Source organism: Elgaria multicarinata, chromosome 4 (assembly GCF_023053635.1).
Source record: "Elgaria multicarinata webbii isolate HBS135686 ecotype San Diego chromosome 4, rElgMul1.1.pri, whole genome shotgun sequence".
Taxonomy (NCBI): Eukaryota; Metazoa; Chordata; class Lepidosauria; order Squamata; family Anguidae; genus Elgaria; species Elgaria multicarinata.
Window position 1 is genome coordinate 133,599,433 of NC_086174.1, and position 27,126 is coordinate 133,626,558.

General features: G+C 42.6%; 1 protein-coding gene across 1 annotated transcript; it reads right to left on the minus strand.

Moving 5' to 3' along the window:
• Nucleotides 1-627: 627 nt before the first annotated feature.
• SDC1 (syndecan 1) lies at nt 628-27,126 on the minus strand. The gene is made up of 5 exons (XM_063125198.1): nt 26,979-27,126; nt 5,934-6,015; nt 5,135-5,742; nt 4,744-4,885; nt 628-2,847 (listed from the first exon to the last, which is right to left on the minus strand). The coding sequence occupies exons 1-5, from the start codon at nt 27,042-27,044 to the stop codon at nt 2,681-2,683; spliced, it is 1,065 nt and encodes a 354-aa protein (XP_062981268.1). The 5' UTR covers nt 27,045-27,126; the 3' UTR covers nt 628-2,680.

A 27,126-nucleotide genomic window follows, 5' to 3' on the forward strand; every position in this document is an offset into this window, starting at 1 on the left:
CCAAAATGTGGTGACCTTTTCTATAGGGGAACTGCTCCAGTCCCTTGATCATTGAAAGAGCCAGAAAAATGGGATAGAGCTGTGAACATAGGAAACTGTCTCATGCGGACTCAGACCACTGGTGCATCTAGCTCCGTATTGTCGACACTAATTGGTAGCGGCTCTCCAGGGTTTCAGGCGGGCATTTTTCCAGTGCTACCTGGAGGTACAGGGTATCAAACCTGGGACATTCTATATGCAAAGCACATGCTCTATCACAGAGATATGCCCCCTAAGTACTATCATTGCCACCATAACTCCACATGTGCAGCTGCTACTAAAGCTCAAACACTAATACAGAGTACGCTTACTGCAGTATAAGCTTTCCCAATCTCATAGCTCACTTCAGATATATATACATACATACACATACACACATATACACACACACACACACACACAGACACACACACACACACACACACACGAGATGCCCTCCAGGGCAACCAAACCTGAAGTCTGTTGAAGGGTGAAATACAAATCCTTTAAATAAAGTTAAGCAAACCAAGTTAATAAGGCAAAGGAGACTTTAATGTACACATTTAGAACCTTGCTTTCCGAGTGGATCGGTCCAATGAAATATTCCTTGCATCTCGGAATATGCCCAAAGTAAAACTGAGAGTAAGAAAGGTGGTTCAGGTAATGACATCAGACAATTTTATTTTGGCAGACTGCCTTTTTATTGCGTGTGTATGGTTGTGGAATACAAAAAGAACCAATTGAAGTACTTGCATTTGGAAAATAGCTGTTAGTCCGTACCATTTAAAGTTACAGGATTCCAGTTTCAGCTTGCTCATTAAAAAGCACACCCGGCTTTATCAATATCCTTGCCCAATAGAAGTGTTTCCTATATCAGAGAAGGTCAATGACAATCTTTTCATACTTAAAAAGGACACAACACCACTTAAAACCTCATTGTAAAAAGGTAGTTATGTATAGTTGCACTGAATGTAGGGCCGGGAGTTGACAGCCAGGTTTCACGCTGGAAAAGAGTGTTTAACCCGCCAGCATAAAGATCCAAGATTTTTTGGCAGTGAGACATATGGAAGGCACCAATTGCATGATTGGCAACTCACAATTATGCTTTAGCTGAAAGTTTTACTCCCTTACCTCCAGCTTGGGACTGTAAGTAAATATAGTGTGCTACTGTCAACTCACCCTCTTGCTAGAAACAGAAGGTATCTTTGCAAGCCAAGAAGTGTAAATGGTGAAATAAAGAAGAGCTGAACGGTGGATATATGTAAAACAAACTAGAACCTTTAACAGAACTTGTTTAGCACAGAACATTCACATCCATGTCATCCTGTACATTACAGAAATCATACATCTACACTTATTTTACACCAGCTACCTGTTTTTCAAGAGAGCTTCTCCTCCCCTCCATACACAGTGTACTTAAAACACATTTAAATACTGCTTTGGAAGTGCTGACATTCATTGATTTGGTCCCATTTGGACCCCTAACATTACATTTTGGACACACAAAGGAGATGAAGGCACACAATCCGTCATTAACTCCCTCTTCTACACAGAATAGCTTCTGAAGACATTTGATCTTCAAACTTTGTTAATGCTCTAACACAAGTTGGACTGAGATAAAAGCCAGCCATGAACATAACAGATGCTCACTCCCCTAGGCTCTGCAAGCCGAGCCGCTGCTCCCTGAATTCCTACTACAAACGCCAGTCTCATATGATTCTAGTCCCTGGGACTTGGCAGCAACAGGGGCTCTCATTACCCCTTAGCGTGCTCTGTCTTGTATGCTGCACGCCACACCCAGCATCCTAGGTAGTGCGTGGAAGAGAGGGCTTGAGAATCCCGTGGAGAAACAGCCGCTATCCAAAACACAATGCAGAAGAGGTAGATAACAAATGGTGGCCCTGGGACTACTATGTGGACTTTGTACACAGTGAATTACCGGGGATACCACAGTCAGTAGGACCAGAAGGACTGGAAAAGGGTGCACATCCCAAATACCGGCTGCTCCCCATGTGTCATTTCTATGTTGCTTCAAGTTTTGAAGCACAGTGTATAAAATTTCTCCCGTTGGATTCTAGAGGAATCACACGTCTCACCTGGCAAGGGCCATAGTTTAAAAAAACAAAAAACATAACCGCTTTGAACAGATTGTTAACTTTGGGGGAGGATCTACCTTCTCACGCTGTTCTCATGCCCAGCTGCAATATGGTGACTTAAGTGTTATCTTTGAAAAGGAAAAAGCAACTGTTGAAAGCCACATTAATAGCCTTAAAAGAAAGGAAAGAATGTACTCTACAGCATGTATTTGTGGCTAGTAAATATAGGGGAGGGGGGAAGCATCTTTAATACACACACATTGTACCTTACTAATTTCTTGGCGCTTTCGTAAGATGTCAAGACTATATACAATCGGTTCCTTATCTTCCCCCAAGAGTCTTTAGACAAGACAGAGGTCCCACTTTACAGGTAATCTTTGTGCAAGAAAGCAGGTAATGGTTTTATTAATCCAGATTGACTTTGGAAAAATATAGTAGTTCCCAATGGCAAGGAGGCAGAGGCTTAAACTCAGTCTTATGGCTTTTAGTTTTTTTCCCCCTTTAAAATGCAGCGAGAACTCATGATGTCCAGAGACAGAAGAAAAGTGTCTTTAAGTTCAGTTCGTTCATGCATAGAATTCTTCTTGTTTATGTGGTTTTTGATAGCCACCATTTGATTGTTTGGGCTCATCCAATGAATAGCTTCCTTCATCTTTTTTCTTCATTCTGTACAGCATGAACCCAACTAGGAAAACAGCAAAGAGCAACCCTACTAATCCACCAGCAATGACCCCTGTGGAAAAGGCAAGGATTTGGTTACTTTCAGACTAGAAATAATGAAGTGATGAGATATTCCCCTCCTCCTCCTATGAAATTGGTGCTTCATCAAACACCAGAGAGCATCACTAAGGAAGCTGTTTATGTGGAAGAAGTCTATAGACTAGATTTAGGATGGGGAGTCTGTGGCCCTCCAGATGTTGGATTTCAACCCCCTTCAGCCCTACCCATCATGACCACTGGCCAGGGATGCCGGGAGTTGTAGCTGAACAACATCTGGGAGGCTACCAGTCACCCATTGGGTCCAATTTTTCCTTTAAGTTGTCAAGAATAGATTGTGCTCATATGAAGATATTCTCAGTTGGCATCAGCCTTTTGTCAACACTCTCACACTCCTGTTAAGTGTAGCCTCTAAACCAAGGGTCGGCAGTGTGCCCCCATTATCCCCTCCCCACTCACCCCCATCGTCCGCCCTCACTAGCTCCCTTCCCTAGTTCCACCTTTCATCAAGCTCAGCATCTAAGAAACAGGAAGTCAGCAGATTGGAATACATCTCCCAAACTACTGACTTCCTGTTTCCTCACTGCAAAGGTGAGTGCAGCAGGGGGTAGAACTGATGGAATGACAGAGGTAAGAAGGGAGGTACTGGGGAGGGGGGGGAAACCCAAGCAGGAAGGAGAGAGGAGGAGGAGGAGAAGGAAAATCCCAGAAATGGTGTGTGTGTGTGTGTCAAGAAAAGCGGGATTTTCGAAAATAAGTGTACGAGGGCCCAAATGACCACTGGAAAAATGTGGCCTTGGACCCCCCCCCCCCCCAAAAAAAAATGACAAGTGCAGCCATGGGTCCAGAAAAGTTGCTGAACCCTGGTCTAAGCAAAGTTTTAGCATGCATGTCAGCTGGTTCAAAGAGCTGCAGGCAGAGTGTTGACGGGCTGGTTACAGGGAGCATACCACTCCTCTGTTAAAACAGCTCCACTGGCTTCCGGTCTGTTTCTGGGCACAATTCAAAGTGCTGCTTATTACCTATAAAGCCTTATACAGCTCGGGTCCAGGTTATCTGAAAGACCGTATTCTACCTTACAAGCCTGCCCGTCCTCTGAGAGCTTCAGGGGAGGCCCTTCTCTCAGTCCCACCACCATCACAGGCATGCCTGGTGGGAACATGGGAGAGGGCCTTCTTGGTGGCTACCCCAGGGCTCTGGAACTCCCCTCTCAGGGAAGCTAGACTGGCTCCCTCCATGATGTGCTTTTGGAGGCAGGCAAAAACTTTCTTGTTCCAGCAGGCCTTTTGCAAATAGCCTGGACCTCCATCTATGCATAGGGCTCTTAAAATTGTTGTGTATTTTAAATGTTTTAATATTGAAGTGTATTTAATGATGTTTTTAACTTTGGTATATTTCTATTTTTAGGTTTTAACTGTATATGTTTATATTCTGTAAAGCTGCCTTGAGGCCCAGCATTGGGTAAAAGGCAGGATACAAATAAATAAATAATGTGAAGGGAATGCTATCTGTCCTATATGATTAGCTGGCAGAATGCAGTTAATAACTGGATCTATCTCCTTTGCAGAGAGAAAAGACACCCACCACACTTTAATGTTCTTTACAAAGAACTGGACTGCCGATAAAGCCTATGCTTGGCTTACGCAGGAGACTTTTATCTAAGTCAGTGACACCTTCTTACTAGCTTCCAGCCTATATGATCAGGCACAATTCCAGTTTGCACAATCACTAACTATTGTGATGTCAATAGCTACATTGTAACAAATTCATGCCATAACTTTATTATAATATAGTAATGTACATTATGCAGAAAAATATACTGGCAGTTCAGCCAGAGATGTTTCTATACAAGCTTTGTGTATGAGGAACATGGACATATGTATAGACAGACAGAAAATCTACTTTTACATACCTCCTAGAACTTCTTTCCTGTCCAATATTCCTTGCGGGGCTCCTTCAGATTTTGCATCATTTGCTTCTATATCCATTGCTCTATTATTTGGTCCAGATTCCTTTGGTATTACTGGTTTGTCTTCAACAAATATGAAGTCTTTCTGTAAGGAAGAATGATCACATAATTTACATTCCTCCTCCACACATTTTCACTCATGTTGTGTATTCTGAAAGAGGCAACAGTTCTACTCTAGTTCACAAACTTTCATCATGTCATGCATTCAAGGTCTACATTTACACTGTTTAAGTCATAGTACAGGTCAATAACTAAGCTAAAAGCACAAGTACTTGCATTTTGGCATGGTTAAGAGATGAACTTAAAGAAGCACAGATAACTATCGTATCCTCACCTCATCACCAGAACCATCTTCGGATTCAGACAAAGAAGAGCTATCCCCATGGACACCAGAGGATACTGTAGTGGACGCTGTAGTGGACACTGCAGTGGATGCTGTAGTGGGACTGGTGATATCCAGACTTCCCTTACGTGTTGGCACAACACCAAAAGCAGGATTCTCTTCATCAATTCCAGTTAGATAGTGGTTGTTATGAGATTCTTCAGTCTCAATAACTCTTGATGTACTTGAAGCTCGTGAGGTTGTCATTCTGACTGTGGAAACATGATGGTGAATGGCTGGGATTCCTGCTGTTATCATTGTGGACCTTGTTGCTGGCTGCTCAGGAAATAAGTCCAGGTCATCCTCTTCAACAGCTACTACTGTTGAAGCTACTGTTGTAGCTTCTACTGGCTTGTCAGGCACCAGATCAATAATTGGGAATACAATTCTGCTCGTTGGGGATACAGATATTCTTGCATAGTCTTCTGTAGGACTGTCTGTTCCATAAACTTCAGGTTGGTTCTCTCTCAAGTCAGTAGACACTTCAGGCTTCAATGATATATTTGTGCTTTCTTGTAGTGGAACATTCCAGGCAACCACAGGATGGGCTGGTAAAGGACCTAAACATCAAAAATGGTTTTAGCCAATATTCTAAAAGGGCATTCTGCTTCAGCCAAGTTGTCCAAAAGTTTGAGAAATGCCATCCCATCCCCTTATAGATCAGCTCCACCCAACAGCCATCATGACATGAATGCACACCCCACCCTCGATTTAGACTGTTCACAGCTAAGGAAGTACAAATTAAACATACCTGCACCAGAGCCAGAAAAAGAGTCATCGTCATCACCAGATGAGTCCAGGTCTTCAGGAGGGAGACTCGTGTCACTTGGTTGCTTTAGAATAGAAGAGCAATAGAAATTTTAAGATAGATTCAGTTGATTGTACAGAAAGCATATTACTAAACAGTAGCAAATGGCCCACTGTTATACTGGGTGGGCTGCATACGGATGGAAGGCTTTCATATTGTCCCACTCAAAGTATTTGCAAGGGGGCACAGTACATCTGCACTCTCTGCACACAGATACAAACACCCACCGACAGATCCGTCCTAGCAAGAACTGGACCCTCCAAATCCAGGACAGAGGGCAGGTTCTGTTGCCAACTGCAGCGCTTTCTACCCTCCCCTGAAGAGGGAGTGGGAGCACTAGGGGACACAAGTGGAGTGAGAACTAAACTTCCTAGATCCTGCTGACCTCTTCCATTGAGAAATCAAGCCTGCTCTTATCTGCATAGACCATGCTGGAGGCTACAAAATGAAGTCACTACACACGCATACTGGACAGTAACTACATATAGAATAGATTTTAGAGGCACTAAAATGGTTTCATTTGGGTTTTTTGTATAGAATCCAGACACCAAGAAGATTCAGAATCGTGGAAAGGAGACATGGAGAATTTTGCAGAAGAGTTCCATTTGCACATATTGTATCAGGAAGTGCCCTTTACACAGGCCAGAAGAATGACAGGAGCCACTTTTTCCATGGGTTCGTTCCACTATTGGGGTACAGACCTGTGCAACTGGCTGGGGCATGATGGGAGTTGTAGGACTTTTTTTCTGTCTAAACATGCATAGGATTATGCCCCACGTGTTATAAAAATATAGTGGAATGACACCCACCCCCACCCCCATGGTAAGCAGCTCCCATGCCTAAAAACCACCTCAGGTTTTGCACAATTTGAATTTGTTTACCAGAAGTATTGCATAGCAGTGAGAAGGGAAATGTGTTTGGTGATAAATACATACACAGAGAAGAAAGTACCTGTGGGCCATGAGGAAGCTACAGTGAAACTTCTCTTTAATACTGGTGCTTATTGGGAATAAAGCCTGCACATTTTCAGAATCTCTCTACCCATGAAATTTTGGGTAGCATTGGATCAATTGAGGATAACACACAGCATCTTAACAGGTGGGATAGAATCAGAGGTCACCTAGTCCAACTCCCTGCAGATGCAAGAAATCTACTGTTACAGTATTTCTGACAGGTGGCCATCTAGCCTCTGCTTAAAAACCTCTAACAAAAGAGTCCACCACCTTCCTAGGGAGCCGAACAACTTACAGCCAGGGTGGATAAAAATCAATGTGTATGTTTTTTTAAAAAAATGAAACAAATCAGATTTTTTTATTTAAATTGGATTTTTTTTAATAAAATGCTTTTTGAGGAAAAATCTACCTAAAGTTAGTTTTCTATTTAAGCTACGTTATAGTCCAAAGGTTATTCATCATGAAATAAGGATTAGTTTTTAATTATGTAGCATGAGGCTGCATTTTTTTGGTAAATGAATTCCATTAATCCATTCACCATGTCATGCTCTTCCAGAGGTTTCTGTAAGATTATTGGGCAATCTAGAAGACTTTATCATAGATGCTTGGTTTTACAGTTCTCAAAACTGTGAATTTGTGTCTGCAGAGATAACAATCCCATTGTTCCTTTGCAAATCTATGTACACAGAATCAACCCCTTATCTCTTAAGTGCGAAGTTTCAAAAAATTCAATGAATAGAAGCGAACATTTTTTTGGGGGGGGGGGAGTCACATGATTAAATCGAGTCTTTCTGAGTAGTGATTTAAATCAAATTGATTTAAATCAAATCCACCCTGCTTACAGCCTTCAGGAAGTTCTTCCTGAAGTTTACTTGAAATCATTTTCCTTTTGCTTTGAACCCGTTGGTTCAGCTCCTACTCTATGGAGCAATAGAAAACAAATTTGCTCCATCTTCAAATATTTGAAGATGGCTATTGTATCATCATCTTTTCTAGGATAAATATACCCAAGCCCTTCAACGTTTCCTCAGGTCCCTCACTATCTTAGTTAACCTCCTCTAGATGTGCTCCAGTTTGTCAACATCTGTCTTAAATAGCACTCCAGGTGAAGTCTGACCAAAGAATAATTAAGTGGTACCATAACATCGCAGGATTTGTTGAGGGTCTTTAACACTAACCTCCCTTATAAAAACGCAGCATTAAGTAGAAATATGCCTACAATCTTTGCTAAATAATGTAAGTTATATTCCTTTATTTCCAACATTTATATACTGCTCCACAACTAAACAGATTTCGGAGCAGTGAACAAAGATAAAAGAATAAAACACGCTTCCAGATGCGTCATCACCCTGCCTCATCCAGATTTGGAGGTGTGGGCAGCCTTCCATCTGTAATCCTATCTTGTTTTCCTACTGCTTCTTGCACTTTTTTCTTATCAGGAAAAAAAAAATCTGTTAAACGGGGAAAAGAAGGAATGAAGTTGCCCCATGTCTTTTGCTCGGTAGTGCTAGGAGCCCTACATCTGCAAGCACCAACCCATAAAGCTCTCCTGCAGAGCTGTCTTATCTATATTGCTTGTTTGCACCTTTCCACTTTATTTCAGTGATGTCAGCATGCCGTTTAAGCAGCTTTTCCACTCTTAAAGGAACCACATGAGGGATAGCTTGTTTTCTCCAGGAAGAAACCAAGCGAATGCTGAATGCTTTAGTCACTAGCCGCTAAAAAGGAAGGACCAAAGTTGAAAGTACCATCAATAGCATGATCATCCTACCTTCACAAAAATCATTTCCATATTAACACAATAATAGTTTTGATTACTCCCATTTCCACTGATTGTATGTCCCAGAATTTCATTGGCTCCTCACAAATAGGATTTTCAGACTAACACTCCCAACCCATATTTTTCAGAACTTGGAAATATTTACATGTTGCCACAGACACTGCTCAGTTCATATTGAGTAGCACAACCACAAGTCAATACAGCAGTCCTAAAATAGCAGTTTCTCACTCACTCATACACAATTGCATCACATTGGCAGTGTCAACGTCTCAGTCAAGGATTAGGATGCAAAAGATTTTGTGCATTATTTTACGGCATTGCCCTTACCCTACAGGATTTACAATGAAAGCTTTTAAATGGGGGCTATCAACACCTTGCCAAATGCTTCAGGCAATTTACATGCACACACAAACCATTCTGCTTGTATCAGAGTAAGCTAGTTATGGAACACTGCTTTGCAAGATTAAATCTGTCCAGATGGGAAGAGAAAGGCACAGTTCCCAGGAAGAACGAACGAACGAACATACATACACACACACACACACCTTGCACACAGTATTGGGGTGTTCAGTTGCTCCACTGTTTGCAACTCTTTTAAATCCTAATGACTAATTCAGCCTTGTTCCCCAATCCAATATTTATTAGTGAAGAGTTTTAAATACTAAATGATGTTATCCACATTAATCATGCAATGTAGATTCTATTCTGAACACACTTCTTTTTTGTAGAAGCTTGTTTTATGCAGGTGCAGTCTGTTAAATTAAAAGCCCATCTCAATACTGTAAGTAGATAGCTGCAGGGGAGACCTCTGGCAGAGAGCACAGACTTACAGCCTTCTCATGAGACAGACAGAAGGGTTTGTTACCATGCCCTACCAGGCAATTTGACCGTACATGCCTGCCTTAAGAAGGCAGTGTTATGGGTTCTAAGATGGTGTATGAGAGGCTGATATAGGAGACCTTAGTAAGCGTCTGCCACAGACTTTGTATTTCTGGGAGCAAAGATTACTGCAGACGCTGACTGCAGCCAGGAAATCAGAAGACGTTTACTTCTTGGGAGGAGAGCAATGACAAATCTTGATAAAATAGTTAAGAGCAGAGACACCACACTGACAACAAAGGTCCGCATAGTTAAAGCAATGGTATTCCCCGTAGTAACCTATGGCTGTGAGAGCTGGACCATAAGGAAAGCTGAGCGAAGAAAGATAGATGCTTTTGAACTGTGGTGTTGGAGGAAAATTCTGAGAGTGCCTTGGACTGCAAGAAGATCAAACCAGTCCATACTCCAGGAAATAAAGCCAGACTGCTCACTTGAGGGAATGGTATTAAAGGCAAAACTGAAGTACTTTGGCCACATAATGAGAAGACAGGATACCCTGGAGAAGAGGCTGATGCTAGGGAAAGTGGAAGGCAAAAGGAAGAGGGGCCGACCGAGGGCAAGATGGATGGATGATATTCTGGAGGTGACAGGCTTGACCTTGGGGGAGCTGGGGGTGGCGACAGCCGACAGAAAGCTCTGGCGTGGGCTGGTCCATGAAGTCACGAAGAGTCGGAAACGACTGAACGAATAAACAACAACCTGACACCCAATTTCCCAATCCTTGGCTCTGAGGCCTATAGCTCATTTTTTGTATAAACCCTTCCAATCTCAATTATTTACATCTAATTAGTCAGGCTACAGTCAATCTAATAAGCCATATTCGGGCTATTTAATACTCGCAAGCACATAGCCAGCCACTTTACACCAATTTCTCTTAAATAACTAGGAGAGTAATTCAATTAAGAGCTTCTGTCATTGGAACTGGGAGAGGAAACTCCCCTACAGACCCTCAAAATCTGCTGCTCTAGAGGGTTAGGGGGGCACAGGGACCTGAAGGGAGAAGAGAAATACCCGTTGTGCAAGGGGACTTCTACTCAGGGAACACTGGATTCTCCCACATATTAAATATTCTACTTATATGAATGTTAGTCCAAAGTTAGCTTCTAAACCATCATTGAGATAACTAACATATAAATGATGGATTTGATGTCTCATATAAATGATGGATTTGATTTTTCAGATACGAATATTTACACTCCACCTACCAAATATAGGCATTTCATTGTCATCTAATGGAAACAAATTCCAGTAATGATTATATCTTACTTTGATCAATCACAGGGATCTCTTTTTTTGTTGGAATTTCCCTCTGCTGTTTTAATCAATCCACCCTGTATGGAGCAGGAACTCTTGTACAGAATGCATACAGTTCCAGCCAAGTTCTGGTTCAGTGCCAAGTAAATAGCCCCATTCAGAAGCCATCTTAAACCATGGCGTTAACCACAGTGGTTAAGCCAGAAAGCCAGGCTGTGTTCAGAAGACACCCTAAACCACGGCTTTAACTACCGTGAATAAAGCAAAAAGCCTTATTCGCCATGGTTAAAGCCATGTTTAAAGGTATCTTCTGAGCGGGGCCAATATCTCCCTCTGGTCAGGTTTCTATAGTCACTGAGACTGAAGCAGTCTTTTCACACTTAAGTCTCTCTGAAGATTGTCCTTAACATACTAAGTGTTTTTTGTTCTGTTTGGCAATTTTCCCCCATTCTTCTAAGTGTTTATAGAAGTGCTCAAAATTCCAGACAAGACACAAAACAGGATGTACAATGAGTCATGTGCTCTTTCCCAATGTTCATGGGGGGGGAGATGTGTATTATCCCAGTGTGGACACAGTAGGAATCTTTTCTTCCCCTCCCCACTTCAAATGATGTGTGAGAAGGATAGTGCAAGACGCACAAGATTCCTTTATTACAGCTTCTCTGGGATACCTAAGACAGTGATATGATAGGCTAAATAACTATGCTAAGTAACTTGAACAAATCATTATGCCAAGGGCTAAGATGGAGGTGGACCTCAAATGCCTTATTATCATCTATCGCTACACTTGCATCTTAGGGAGTGGATGTTCCCTCTAAAGAGGAACGGCACCAGAATAAAGATGGAAAAGGCAGTCAGGGTTCCATCCAGGACAGGTCCCGCCATGCAACAGGGTGGAGCCACACATTTCAGGAAGCATCATGAGTGGGTCGGGGGAAGGAATCAATGAAGGCAGGAATCAGTGTCTGAAAGGTGCAGCAAGATTAAAACAGGATCTACACTACTGCTTTATAACAGTATTAAAATGCACTGACTACTGCTGGGGCCGATGACACATACCGTTTTCAAACCACTTTCAAGGTGTTATATCCTGCTTGGTGTCGATGTGGCCCAAGTTTGACCCTATTTGGGAAGTGGAGATTTGGGTTCCAGTTCAAGCTATAAAATATCTTGGGCCAGCACCAATTTAATCATTGCTAGAGAATCTAGAACATTTTTTGCTAAGTTCAAGTGTTGGCTTGTACCATTTAGGATGCTTCCAAAAGATGCTTTTATTGTCCTGTCTCATTCACAGAATTTTATGGGTGGATGGGGGATTCAGACGAAGTAGTCTTCCACTTATAGCCCTCCTGCATTTCCCCTCTGTTTCTTGTCTTTCTTCTTCTTCTTCTTCCTCCTCCTCCTCCTCCACTGGAAAATCCATTAGGTAAGAAAACATGCAAGAATACACAAGGCCTTTTGATTGGATGTGCAAGGACCTCACTGTCTGTAGGTACCCTTAGATGGAGACACCAAAATTCTACTCTTAAGATAACTTGCCATTTCAAGAGACCCTGGCAACAATTCTGAGAAACATTAAGATCAATGAGTTCAGTGATTTCTGAGCTCTGGTGAAAGACAGATGGTTATGTTAACCACTAACTGCTCTTTAACAGCAAACAATTTTTCTAAATTCTGAAATCGAAGAACAGATAAGGAAATGGAAAAGCTTGCAAGTTTTATTACTTGAACTCTGTGCTTATCGTTGGAGTTACTTTTAATTTGTAAATGAGCTGTATAGTATTGACTATGGTCTACTTACCCGACTACACCCAACTGCACTTCACAGTTTTTCCAACTGCTTAGACAAATCCATGGCTCTTAATTTGCATTGCTTATAAAGCAGTAGCTGGCCTTGGAAGTAAAATGGCAGATTGACTGCCCGTTAGTTCAAAACAGATTGTCTAGACAAATCCTAACTTGCCTGAGTTGGAAGGCTAATGGTTCCACTCCTGTAAGGAATAAGGTGGATGAGAGTTCTAGACTGGAGAAAGCCCTCTCTATTGCTGTTTGTGTGAACCCAGGCAAGACTGTGATGCCCATAGCGTGCCTCCTCAACCTGCCTGTAGAACATGGCTTGCACAAAGACTGCCCCATTGAGATATAAAATCTGTGTCTAAAAGACTAACACTTCAGGAGGCAGTTTGATTAGCTCTCTATAGTATCCATTTTTCTAGCCAAAACAATTTTAATACAGAGGTGTCCTCAGTCATGAGATTCTATTTATTTATTTATTTATTACATTTTTATACCGCCCAATAGCCGGAATCTCTCTGGGCGGTTCTACAGCTATAGTTTAAAGTGATAGCTCCACAATAGATTTATCATCTAATCAGCTATTTGTGTAAAATAGACCTATAGTACACCAGTCCAATTAATACACTAAGGCAACACTACCAAGCAGAGCTGCAACACTAGCATGAAGCCAGGCATGAAATGTGAACAAGTCATTTGAATCTCCTTGTGGGAAGACTTAACATACTGAAGCTCTATGAGTGGCTACAATCAGATCAAGTGGGTAGATAAGGAATACTCAAAATCCAGCTTCAAAAGAATAGGAAGCATCGCCATTTTCATTTAACTTTCCATTAAGCTGTTTGAGTTTGCCATGACTAGTTTATATTCCAAGCAGTGTTGTTGCGGCTGCTGCTGTTTTAAGGTTGCCACGGCACATCTTTGCTTTGCTGTGACTCTGCTAGGCCAGCAACCCACGCCCTAAACCTTTTGGGCATGTGTCGGATCAGACACTAGGATGTCCTTGTCAGGGAGACACAAGGCAGAGTTTACATGCTGACTCACGGCTACTTCTCTTAGACACATCAAGGCAAGCCTGGATATTTGATATCAGGATGCCCATGTGCAGACAGGGAGATTCTTGTGATCAGTGCCCAATCAAGGAGACGGATTATGTTGTTCAGACAACACCCACCTCTCATGGTCAAGGCTTTACCATGACTTTAAATCTTTTTTAGGTATTTCCCACCGGAAGGCTTACTCCCACTGCTTAGCCAGTTGCAATGGACAGGCAGTTCAACATACGAGGAAGGAACAGCAATGATTGCCTATTCAAGGCAAAGAAGGAAGTATATTTTTAAGAGAGTTTACTGGGAGCATTCAATACTATTCCCAACACTTCCTTAGAACCTTAGCTTTCATTAATATGAAAGCTAAGGTTCTACAGCCAAGAAGAATGTAGGGTTGTCCTAAGACATTTTGCCAGTGTGGTGTAGTGGCTAAGGTGTTGGACTGGGAGTCAGGAAATCCAGGTTCTAGTCCCCACTCGGCCATGGAAACCCACTGGGTGACTTTGGGCCAGTTACAGACTCTCAGCCCAACCTACTTCACAGGGCTGTTGTTGTGAGGATAACATGGAGAGGAGAAGGATTATGTATGCCGCCTTGAGTTCCTTGGAGGAAAAAGGCAGGATAAAAATGTAATAAATAAATGTCTGAGGTAAATGCACTCCTCCATCACAAGCCTAGGCCTGAAGCTGATTGCACCAGCAGTTGAATCTTAGTTCAACATTTTCTGCTACACCTGAGGGCTGTAGGTTAGCACAAGGGTCAAAGCAGGCTGAGTGGCACACACAGTTCTATTCCCCAACACCTCACTACCGCTCCTCCTTATACTGCTCAAAAAGTGCTCCAAAGCAGCACATGTGAGAGTAGAGGAACTGAGGTATGATTCATGCTGGAATATGTGGCCCAGGTGCCTTTCTCCTGCTAACTTAGAGGGCTTTCCTAGCAACATTGCCTGTCATGCTTTGGAAGAAGGCAATTAGATGGTACAGCCAGGCAGCCTATACAAGCAAGTATCTGTGGGTCAGGAGGGAAGGGCCCAAAGGATGGCCACCACCACCCAGCATTTGCTTCCTGAGGCAACCACCTCACTCTGCCAGACTGTAGGGTCGGCCTTCCAAGAGCGTAAAGCACATTGCACAGTTATGCTTTGAAAAAGAAATATCTGGAAAGGTGAGCAGCTTGAAGGTCTGTCATGATAACTGTGGGGACACAATACAGAAGAGCAAGAAAGCATTATGCGAGAGATGCAACTCTTTTCCTTGGAACATCTCTACCTAGCCTACAACTGCACAACACATCCTACTGCCATCACCCCTATGTCTGATGGGCCAGAGAATCAGATCTATGGACTGAGGTCACAAGTTCCCCAAAACCACCAGGTCTCTGAAATTAAAGGCTAACTGGAAGCACCATGTTAGCTGGAAACATCGTTTTGTTCGTAATGAAGTTTATACACTTCATGGTGCCACACGGAATACTTGCAAGAATACTTCCCAGGCCCTATACACTTCCCTTTGAAATATCAAAAACATTTTCACTTAGTCCAGATCAGTCCAACAAGCATCTATCCTTCTGTTAATTGTTTGCCCACAATATTTTATCAAGACAGAAGAGGCTAGGAGGATTATTTCTTGGAAATGTAAGGATAGTTACTAATCACATCAAGTGATAGATGGGTATTTACCAAGTACCCCTGTAGACATGTTATGACAGCTCATCGAAGTCTCATCTACCCCAAGTAGCCATATATACCCATGTCACTCAGATTTGTGGAAGAGCTCGGGAGAAGATCCAGCTTTTGTAAAACTTTTACGCCTGGTCACCTGGATGCAACTTTTATGCACCAAAGGTGACCAGGATTATGGCTAATTACAAGCCTGTGGGGAATAACAGAGGGCATACAGCATTCTTCCTTTACACATATCTGTTCCAATTTACAGTTACAGAAGTACTATTCCTGAGCTTCAGCAAGAGGGAGCTGTACGTTAAAAAGGACTGTTTAAAAAGTGCCATTTCCTTCTCCAGATTCTATTGTGATTGGACAACTTAGAGAGAGGACTTGTGAACTGCCCAGAGAGCTTAAGCTATTGGGCGGTATAAACATGAAATAAATAAATAAATATTCTAGATCAAGAGCTGTGGACTTCAAGCATCTTTCCCCCTCAACATGGATCATGGGGTGAGGGGAAGTAATGTTCTTTAGTTTTGCTTGTTTTATAAATGCTGCTCTTTAAATAGTATATTAATTTCTGTTCTTTGAGGAACATATTCTTTGAGGAATATATACAAAGCCATTTCCAGACACACACACCATCCAGCCTCTGCACACAATCCAACATTGAATGGAATAGATAGCACAGCCTACTCCTCAGCAAAAGGAAGGCATTGCAATTCAGTTTAACCTGATTTTATTTGTCAGTGTGACTAAAATAACTTGTGGAGAGGAGGTTGCTTGTAATTTAGCAACAAGTTTTTCTGAGTTTATAAAACAAATGCAAATACGGCCACAAAAAGAGCAATTAAGTATTCCAAATGAACAGAATAAGGAATTGAAACATGCTACACAGAATGGTGCGGAAGAAGATAATGTACCACTTCAGACTGCAGGTGGGGGAAGTCTTGCATTAAAAAAAAAAAAACCTGCCTCCCTGCAAGTTGAAAACCAGCACACAAATGGGTTGAGTGTGCTAGAATCTAACTTCTCTGTATGCTTGGTAATGGCATGGAGGTTTTTTGTTTGTATGTTTTTTAAACAGTATTCCCATCTGTAGTCTGAAGAAGTAAAATCCATTCTACCAACTCATTTTTCTTCATGTGCAGACTGAACCCTAGAAACAAAGTCTTGTAGTTGTTTGATTCAAGTAACAAAACAGATTAGAATCCATTATTCTTTATCACCGGCCTATAGTAAAGTTGGCCTCCTCTTCCCCCTCCCACAAAATACCAAACAAATTATTGAGTTTAATTCTGTTACCACCCCCACCCCCAACACTGTACAGAGCATAAAAGTTTCACTGAGTCTAGGACCAACCCAACTCATTTGCACATAAGAAATGCATTAGTAATCGCCATATACTTATCCTCAGTGACCCAAAGGTAGAAGCAAATAGTTAACACAAGCCCAATTATAGCAAAAGGAGAAAAAACTAGGGCAGTCTCAGCCAGCATTGCCAATGGTCAGGGATTTTAGGAGATGTATTCCAAAACATCTGGAACCTACCCTAGACTAGGGCATCAGAGCTCAAATTCAGTAATCTTAGGGAAAGTGCTATGTGAATGCTCAATACTCTTCATTTATTATCTAAGAAATCCTTTTCACCATTCTGGAAGGTATGCCAGTTTTGTTCCCCTGTTACAGAGACTGAAGCAGAAAGATGGAGTAGTTGGCTAAGGCTATGCATCAAGTTTATGACAGCCTAAATATGAACCAAGGACTTTTATCTTTCTCCAGGGGAAGGAGTAGCAGGCGTTATGCTCATGGAGCACATCCATTTTGTATCAGTCTCCTGCAAACAGAATCGACCGCTGATGAGGGAGCTTCCTTTCAATCAGAGAAGACACAGAGATATCCTTCCCACCAGTAACATCCACAGAGGGGAACACCAACATGCCTGTGTACTGCACAGAACTGCAGATTATCTTTCAGTTCTGGAAGGCACAATGGACTGTGAAGGTTATCTATTGATGCCACCAATCTGAGCACAGCAGTGCCACCTGCGTGACATTTAACAGTCTAGCAAGCTTTTCACCTTGGCACAGACACTGATACGCAGATTCACCTTGGCACACACACCGATACGTAGACAGAGGTCCTTCTGCCGATGATTTCCATGAGCAACCCTCAAGGTCTACAATTAGGATTTTGATGTAACTAATTTTACAAGATGTTACCAATGAGATTGGTGATGGTGTCATCACACACATGGCAAATGCAAACCTGACTCACGCTTGAAAGACAACGACATGGGTGCACCTGTCTGCACATACTTCAAGGCCTCTTTCAAGGGGCACCTTTGTCATCAGAAGCAAGGTGGGTGGTAAATGGAAACAGTGCCTTTTTCAATCATGGTAACTTACCTTTTGAACTCCTTCCAAAGGTAAGGAGGCTAGCCTGGCACTGTACCTGTTTTTTCTTTTCTGGCAGCAGGGGAGAGTTCCTGTTTGCCCAGGCATTTTAGTTTTGAAACTGAGCTCTTGCATTGGCATTTTATTCCCTCTGCTTTAGTTTTAAATGGTTATGTAAGCTGCTCTAAAAGCAGCAAATAAAAACTTCTACATACACACCTAGTAAGGTGTAAGCAGACACTTGTACAAAGAGTAGATTCAACTGGTATAGCTTTTTCTGAAGTGAGCTACATCAGCTTGCAACCAGAAGCAACACCAGTCGGGGTGAGAGTGGGAAGAAGAGACAAACTGCCTTCATGCAGAAGACTAGCCTGTCAGCTAAAAGGGTGTAGCGTAACCTTTGCTGACAACTAGTTTTGCTGTGTGCAGGGAGGGTTTTGTGAAAATCCGTTCCACATATGAATGCAGCCATTTCAGGCATGTCACACAGAAACTACCAAGCTGAGGTGTGAGTGTGCTAATCTGGTTATAAGCGCACAGAAACCAGATGGCCAGACTGGGCATGTGGGAGACCTGCAGTTAGGATCTCCTGCACTTTTGAAAGAAAGAAAAAATAGTTATTGTCCCCACCTCATTGAGATTGTTGGGGAGGTAACCTTTCGAATTAAAATTGCCCAGGCAGGACAAATAGTGTGGAGGGAAATTTTAAGTCAGGAAAATGTGTGTGTGGTGTGTGTGTTAAACAGTCCCCCCTTGCACAGAGCACAATCCAATTCAACTCCACATTAATGTAAACATATTAACACAAGATGCTAAGTGCAGCGCTCCCACCTCAAATGTAGTCACACAAAAACCACCACTCAGTTTCTACAACAGAAGCAAATGCAGCAAATTCAGTAATGAATGCATTCTTTTTTCAGAGACAGAAATAGGGTCATCTTTAAATTGACTCCCTACTGCATAAAAAGCTACACACTGTGGGGCAACCTAATAGAGGACAAAGTATTGTAGCCTGGAGTAGCCCCTAACCCACCCACCCCTCAGTCTGGGCTCTCATGTCATGCTCAATAAATATGCTTGTCATAGGTTGTTCAGGAAAAGCGGAAGTGGCAGACGTACAGGAGGCAGCATGCTCGCTCTTTCCCGCTCATGCACAACAACCCATGGATTTTTTTAAACCATGCAATTCCCCATCTGCAAGCAGCAAGCACATGTAACTTGCTGAGTAAGGTTCCCAGAGCAAGAGGACTCCCTATGGTGACACCCATAAACCCAATCCTATGCAGTTAGTCATGCCTAAGCCCACTGAAATCAATCACACGTTTCCCCCCCCCCCCCGGAGAGGAGACTTTTGTCATGCACTAACAAAAGGAGCAGCACAAACATAGTAAAGCACATATGCATGCATGACCACCTTCTCCCTTTACAAGCAAGCTCCTATGCAAACTCCCTCAGGGTTGAGTCCCACCGAGTTCAACGGCACATGCTCCTAGATAACTGCGCACTTGACAATATGAGAGTGCCTTACAGAGAGTCAAATAGGGCAGAATTACTTATTCTAGCTGGCAGTGGATTTCAGGGTCTCTCACAGCTCTGCTATCACAGAACCTTTAACTGAAGATTCATTCAGCAATGAATCCAAGATATCTGTGCTCTACCCTCAGAACTATGGTCCTTCCACTTGGTCAGGAAGTTTTTCAAGGTAAGGGGACTAAACTTGAGGTGGGGAATAGGCTAAGACAACACAAAATTCCTTGTACTTGAACGTTTACAATTCTTCACTTTTGTATTAAATTCTCTTACATGCAGAATAAATAGGTATCATACTAGGCCTATAGAGGAACTATCAGGTCTGAGTAATCTTCAAATTGTCTACCTGTTGCAGCTGATATTTTGGTAGGATTAGTCTTTACAGCTGGCTAGTAGAAGTTAATGCTTGGCTACCAAGCTGAGCCACAGTTTGTGAACCTCTGAATAGGCGATTGGCTAAAGAGGGGTTAGTTAATGAACAACAGATGGCAAGAAGGACAACAAATATTGCTTTAATTTTTTTATTAATATATATATAACCTGCACTTTAAAAACTACACCACCAGAATTTTAAGATGCAGTTCTCAGAATAGTTTATATATTTGTGGTCCAACCAGCATTAGAAGAGTTTGAGCAGATGGCAAAAAATTAGACCATCATACTAGAACATGATAGAGAAGATCCATCTTTTGTACTCTCCATCCATATACTCAATAGTAGAAAAAGTATAGAGTTATGACTTTGAGATGACTGTACCCATGGTACAGTGGCATCCAACACTCATACATTTGCCTTTCCAGCTGTGGCACAAAATATTCCTGAACAGAAGGGTCAGCTGTGTGTCTTCATCTGCTTCACTCACCAGCCAGTAGTTTCCAGCCTGAGAAACCAACACTTCAAGAGATGGCAACTACCAGAGCTACCATCTGAAACCATGTAATATTTTCATGTATGTTTTTAATAGAATTAAATTAATTCAATAATTATAGGTGGCCCTTGATTTTTTTTCTGTTGGTCAAAGGTCCTTGATAGAAAAAAGGTTCCCTCACCCCTGTCACAGATAGATGAGTGGTCACCATTTCTGTTTGCTCCACAAAACAGGAGCCCATCACCATCTCTTAAGTCAGATCAAACAGTTTATGAGACTCTTCCACCCTAACTGTTAACCACCATATATCCTGTTTCTCTTATGAGTCAATAATCTCCCTCTTGGAACAACTTTGAAGCCTGCATTATAAAACTCAACAGGCAACCAATAGAACACTGTGTGGTTATTTTCAGCAGGCATTAGTTCTGTCTCTCAACGACGACCATCCTGCGTCCACATTTCCCAAGTTGTGATCTTTGGAAAATGCTTGGATTTTCCAAAGATCACAAAATCCTTAGATTAGCATTTGAAAAGGCAAGAGTGAAAATATAAGAAAGGGGAGAGAAATCGAGAAAGAGTTCATCTACTTTGAGCAATAAGTCCTCACTCTTTGAGTTAGGCTGGACATTCCTCACACACTTTCCTATAAGGAAGCTACAGTTGGCTTTGACTGACAATACACACTTCACAGTGTCCATCTGAATGCCAACCAACCTTCAGTATAATGTGCTTTTCTTCAATGGGGGAAAACAGCTCCACAGCTCTTCATAGCATAACTGTGTTGATGTGCTAATACCAGCCAATACCACTTAATTAATAAGGAACACATTTGAATAGAAGTTCATCTTGAGAGCAACTTTGTCAGCCTATCTCCAGAACCCAAATTCTGAAGGTGGCATGGGAGACGTGGCCCATTGTCAAGCCACAAGTGTCTAGAGCCCACGAAAGATGCCAGGCACATATATGCTCTCTGTGTAAATTAAGGACATTATTATACTGCTTAGAATAACTTTCCATTGAGCAGCAAGAAGACCACATCACCAAATCTACATCTACGGGGTGGGTGAAAGAATTTTGGTATTAAGTTCAGTAGAGGAACTTTGAATACCAGGCAGGGTCTTGAGAGTTGCAAGAACATCAATGAAGATGCACTTATTAGCACATCAAGAATGCTCACAGAAGCCCACGAAGAGCCACAGATACAAGACAGAAACACAAAGTACAAGCCCAACTGGTTGCAGCAATATTTCTATGCAGCAGCTAATGTATTTATTATATTTATATATGCCTCTTGCCAACTTACCATTTCCTATCAAATGTGTCAAAAGCCTACACTGTTAGCCAAATGGTTCCTAGATACGCACAGAAGGAGCTTAGCTGTCGTGTCTAAACAGGCCTTAGAAGAACAAGTACGGCCTGCTAGCCAGTGCTTAGATCATCCAGTACCATCTTAGGCTTACGTCATGCCAAACTAGATCAGCTGAACTCCCACAATGCCTAGCAATCCCAACTGTGGGCGGTTTAAGCCTAGAGCGAAGTTTTGGCACTTGGCAACTGGTATATCAGTTCTCTCAGTTTACTGGCATAGGTCTTTGGCAAACGGTTTTAGACAAATATTTTTAAGACCAATGTTCTGATTTTAAGAGTTTCCCTGAAACTGTCCCCAGAGAAGCCAGAGTTTCTTTTCTCTTTTAGAAGGAATTCACCAGTTCTGGAAAATTCTGACTAAACTTTAGAGCATGAGAGTGGCTTCATTGCCAAATGTTATGGCAATGAAGCCACTAATACACTCATTTCTAGAGTCAAGAGAAATTCACCAGGAGACTTCTAGAAATCTCTTCCCGTTCTTCTGGATTAACAGCTTCCCTCCCTATCCAAATGTGTTTATGTCAAGGTTGGCATTTTGCTTAATATTTTATCTGTAATGAAGCAATGCTGGATAGATCTCAGATAGATCTGTTTTGTCTGGGATCAAACAATTTCAGATAAACCGTCTTAGGGCTGCAGTAACTAATCTTTTAGTTTAGGACAGTACTGAACTATCCAACCTGTAAGATTGTCAGTCACCACTACAGTTAAAATTGTTTTCCACCACACAGAATGCAAGGCTAAATAGGGGAGGGAAGAGATGGCACAGTCCAAGGAGGCCTCTACATCCAATTTTCAAATAATGGTATTACTAGAAAAAGCTGTCTCTTAATAAACTCAACTTTTTCAACATACAGAACCAAGAACACTCATACTTGAGACCTGAGGCACAAGCTCACAGCATTTTATTTTGTACACCCCAGTTCTAAGAAGTGTCACTCTGAAGCAAGTCACTTAACTGAAGAAATCAGTAGGGACTTACTTAGCAGTTCATTCAGATTTTAGTGTACGTATGTGTGACTATTCAGAGTCTACAAAACTCCACGGCATACTTGGTGAACTTTTAGGATACATTATGAACATGTAAGTTTGCAAATAAACAACATACAACAAAAAATAGTTGGGGTTTATCTACGTTCTGAGTAAATGAACATGAGAGGTTTGATACCCAATACAGATCTCGTTCACATGTAACAATAACCCATTGGTTGTCATGCACAAGTGGGAGAGAATGAGCACAATGCCTCCCATGCATCCGCCACTTCTGCTTTTATTCAACCTATGATTGGCTCCTTTAGTGGTGGTGGAGTATGATGTCCAAACCCAGATGGATTGCTTGTTTAGGGGCTAATCAAACTCAGCAGTTAAGCCATGGTTTGTTGTTGGGTTAGCCACTGGCTTGTTTAGCCCCTAAGCAACCCATCTGCCCAGGTTGCGACATCACGCTCAACAACCTACAAACAAACCAATCATAGATTGTTGGTTAAAAGTAGAAGTGGCTGGCACGCACCACTGTCTCCTGTTTGCCCCCGACAGCACATGTTTTGTTTAACCCATGGGCTGTCATTATGTGTGAACTGGCCCACAGAGTCATGAAACTTCCAAGGGATTATCAACAGCTAGTTCTGCAGTGCTCAGTCATCAAGGGCCCTTGGGTCAGTTACTTGGATCTCCACTTGGACATAAATATTACATGACATTCAGGAATCATGCACAAGTTTTCAACAAAGAATACACTACTCTTTGATAGAGTGCTTTCAACCTACTTAGAGTTAAAACTAGACAGCTTATTGTAGGGATGATTTATAGGAGAGTCTAATCTAGCTTCAAAGCTTCTTAGGTAATTATCCACTCTGCATATGCAATGCACACAGCTTCGACAGATGAAATTATTCCAGATGTACATCTGTACAGATCCAACAGTACAGATGCTTTCTCCAATTATGTACACTGAGCCTATGATCCTACAGTGTCTAGCTTAAAGTAAGTGTTACTGATACAAATGGCCCTTAAAGCAGTTAATACATCCATGTTCATAACATGGCTTGCAAGAGCCAAGCCAGATGAGGCACCAGAGATAAATCTCAGACCACCCTACACACCGAGGAGCAAATTCACAGATCCACCTGTAAAGTGTTAAGCAGTGAGAAATCAGAATCTAGAATCGCGGAATCAAGAGTTAGGAAGTATCTTGGAGGTCATTTAGCCAGTGGAAGCTGGTGGCTCTGGTGTCAGTGGGGCAGTAAATCTGCTCCAGGTTTCAATCCAAACTCAAACACCTTGGATAGCTCCATCAAAGGTCTGGCTGAAACCCAGAGCAGATTCACCACCCCACTGACACCAGAGCCACTAGCCTCCACCACATTTAGCCTAATCCCCTGCTTAATGCAGAATATAACTACAGCATCCCAGACAGATGATAGTCCAGCCTATACTTAAATACCTCCAGCAGATACATTGGGCATTATCCAGTATTGCCACTAGACTCCCACCACTTGCACAACAGAAAACTAGCAGTTCAAATAGCCACCCTGGAAACTCTTTTTCCGAATCAGGACAGGAGAGTTTCTTTCTGCGAGCTCCACTGACCTGCCCTATTGCTGAAACTAGCAGTTCTGCTGTTTTAAAAATGCTTCTTTTTTAATCGCAAGCTCTAATCCTCTAGAAGTGAGTCCCACTGGCATGTGAACAGACTTGGACACTGCTCACTGTGAATGCACCCTTACAAATTTGGTCAGGATCATCAGCAAAAATAAAAACACACAGGCCTTGGTAAAGATTAATTGTGAGATTTTATCGTTTGTAAGTTAAATAGAGTAACCTCTGCATGATAGAGAAAATTGCTGTAGTGGTCGTTGCTGTAGCGGCTGTAAATCTAACATGGAATTTTCTAAATGAAGTGAGTGTGACTTTTACAATCAATTTGACTCTGGGAGTGGCAATTAGGCAGAAGGTGGGCATTGTTTATTCAGTGGCGACATCTGCTGGTTGTAGCGCTCAGTAAAGAAACCAGTAATAAGGTTTACTATGGGCTCCAGACTGTGAATACAGTCTCTTTTTAACAATGTGCAAGTGAATGCCCGTTTGTAAGGATGCAGTTACAGCCATCAACTCAGTAGCTCAGATTATGCTTTTAGCTCAGAAGACCCCAAAACCTTGTCTTCAGATTTGTTGGGTGTTATGCAAGTATCTAGCACAAAGAGTTCAGAATTATTGAATTCACCAGCCGCATGGTTCCAGGTGAAGCACAAACTCCCACTTCTAATTTTTAAATGATGCAATTCGGTGCACCCTTATCTGGGAATAAATCCCAATGAAGCAATTGTGCATAGGTTGCATAAAGTTTCAAACAGCAAGAACAATGCAAGATAGTGAGCAGCAAGCAACAGGCACTATGACGATTGGGGTGGGGCGATTTTGAGTATTGACATCCAGATTTCATGTTTTAGTCACAAGAGCACAAAAAGAAACCAATACATTTTAAAGTCATACAGTATTTTATTCAATGAGAGGCACCAAGGCAGATAGCTGCAAGCACCTATGCCTTCCTCTAAGAATACGTCGTGCGACAAAGTTAAAGATTATGCTTAATTGTGAAAGATACCTGTAGAAAAACTCCTTCTCTCTGTTTTGAAAAATGACAGTTTAACAGCTAGTATCTTATTTGATTAAACAGTCTTGGAGAGGAAGGGGCAGAGAAATTAGCTTCTTATGCAAAAGTGACACATGACTCTTGCTTGCGCAAGCAAAAAGAAGGGGGGAATTCTTTGAAGCCCTTTAGCATTCTGCCTCCAAGCCTGGGTGTTGAACAGATCTGCTGTTTCGGGCACTTTTAAAACAGAGCTGTACTCAATTTATTTGGTCCCTACAAACTTTTTGTTGTTGTTGTTAATTATTATATAATTTAAGATCTGTTTTAAGATTCCATGTATCGGATAAGAGAACAGTGTGGGAAGCTCTTTCTCTGTCCCCAATATCATGTAATGGAAACAGAGCATTTTCTGCTTCTCCAAGATGTATCGTGGTTTTCAACGTTTGAAGGTTAGCACAAGATTCTATGCCTTTATGGAGGAAAGCCAGTGGTAGTTCAACTCAGATGACGGGGGAAATTTATTAACAGTTGTGTCAGAGGAGAAAAATCATAGAATAGAGTTAGTAACTGCAGTGATTCTCTGTCAATGCTCCTTTCCTAACTCATTACCCCCAAACCACACTTGGCTAAGTTTAACTACTTTTCATAGATGAAGTATAAGGCATCTTGTTGGGCAATGGTTAGCAAACCACAGTTGCATCTGTATGACTTGATTTCCAGAACACAGGAAAATTCAGTGTAGCATATGAGTCACAAGGTACACCTATGACACATTCATGATTATTATTTATTTTATTTATTATTGCATTTATATCCTGTCTTTTTTCCTCTAAGGAACCCAAGGTGGTGTACATAATCCTCCTCTCCATTTTATCCTCACAACAACAACCCTGTGAGGGAGGTTGGGCTGAGAGTCTATGACTGGCCCAAAGTCACCCAGTGGGTTTCCATGGCTGAGTGGGGACTAGAACCCGGATCTCCAGACTCCCAGTCCAACACTTTAGCTACACTGGCTCCCCTGCAGACATATTGTAACATGTGAAATGGCACTCAGGTCCTGGAGCACTCTGCTCGAGTTGGAACTTGCCCTTCAGAGTAAAAACGCCAGCAAGCAGTGAGGGAACACCACCGCACAGGAGAACAAGGCAAATATCCGGCGAACTACAAGGAGGTGGCGAGAACGGAGAGAGAGAGAGAAAGCTCAGCGCGAGGGGAGCGGGAGAGACTTTGAGGCTGAGAGGAGAAAAATTCCAGTCGGGTTATGAGACTCCATGGTCTGGTTTGAATTAAGCCTTCGGGGGGCAGCCTGGGCTGGATTCCCCCAGCCAACACAATAGACTATTATGGAGCCCCCGCCTGCCCCCAAAGCTGAACTTTCATAGTCGCTTCTCGTCCCACCAGAACCTGTTGAGCGGAGTGCACGGAGGGGCGTAAGCAGCAGCGAAGCGGGGGGACCCCCCTCCCCAAAAGGAGAAAGAAAACGCTTCACGTGCGCTCTGCCCCACAGACACCAGCTGGAACCGCTTTACAGGCACGGGGTCTTGGTGGGGGGGAGGAGGGAAAGGGGGCGGGAAAAAAAGGCTCGCGGGAGGTAGGAGGCGGCGGCCGAGCTCCCTCTTCCCAGCAATTCGCCTGTACTGGGGAAATTCGGACCTCAGCGTGGCTCGGCTCTTTCCCATGACTGCTGAGAAAGAGAGAGAAACTACTGCCGGGCTTCACCCAGGACACCTTCCTCTCCTCTCCTCTCCTCTGACTTGACCACGTGCAGCCGTCTCTTCCAGGGCGCCGGCGAAGCGCCAACCCGCCACGGGAAAGCTCCCTCTTCTACCCGCCCCCCTCCTGGTCGGGCGGCTACTCACCGCCAAGACCGCCTGGAAGCAGAAGACCACCGCGCACAGCGCCCCGGCCGCCTTGACCAGCCTCATCGTTCCCAAGCAGCCGCCTTCCAAAGCGCACCCGGTAGCAACCCGGCGCCGCCTTTGTCGTCTTTTGGCTGCTTTGGCTGCT

What these genes read in the sequence shown, in the direction of transcription:
- SDC1 (XM_063125198.1), bottom strand. Translation starts at nt 27,044, where the DNA reads ATGAGGCTGGTCAAGGCGGCCGGGGCGCTGTGCGCGGTGGTCTTCTGC. An exon ending in TTTTTCTGGCTCTGGTGCAG is followed by an intron (nt 5,743 to 5,933) that starts GTATGTTTAATT and finishes TTTGATGTTTAG; the next exon opens with GTCCTTTACCAGCCCATCCT. An exon ending in AAGATGGTTCTGGTGATGAG is followed by an intron (nt 4,886 to 5,134) that starts GTGAGGATACGA and finishes TCTTCCTTACAG; the next exon opens with AAAGACTTCATATTTGTTGA.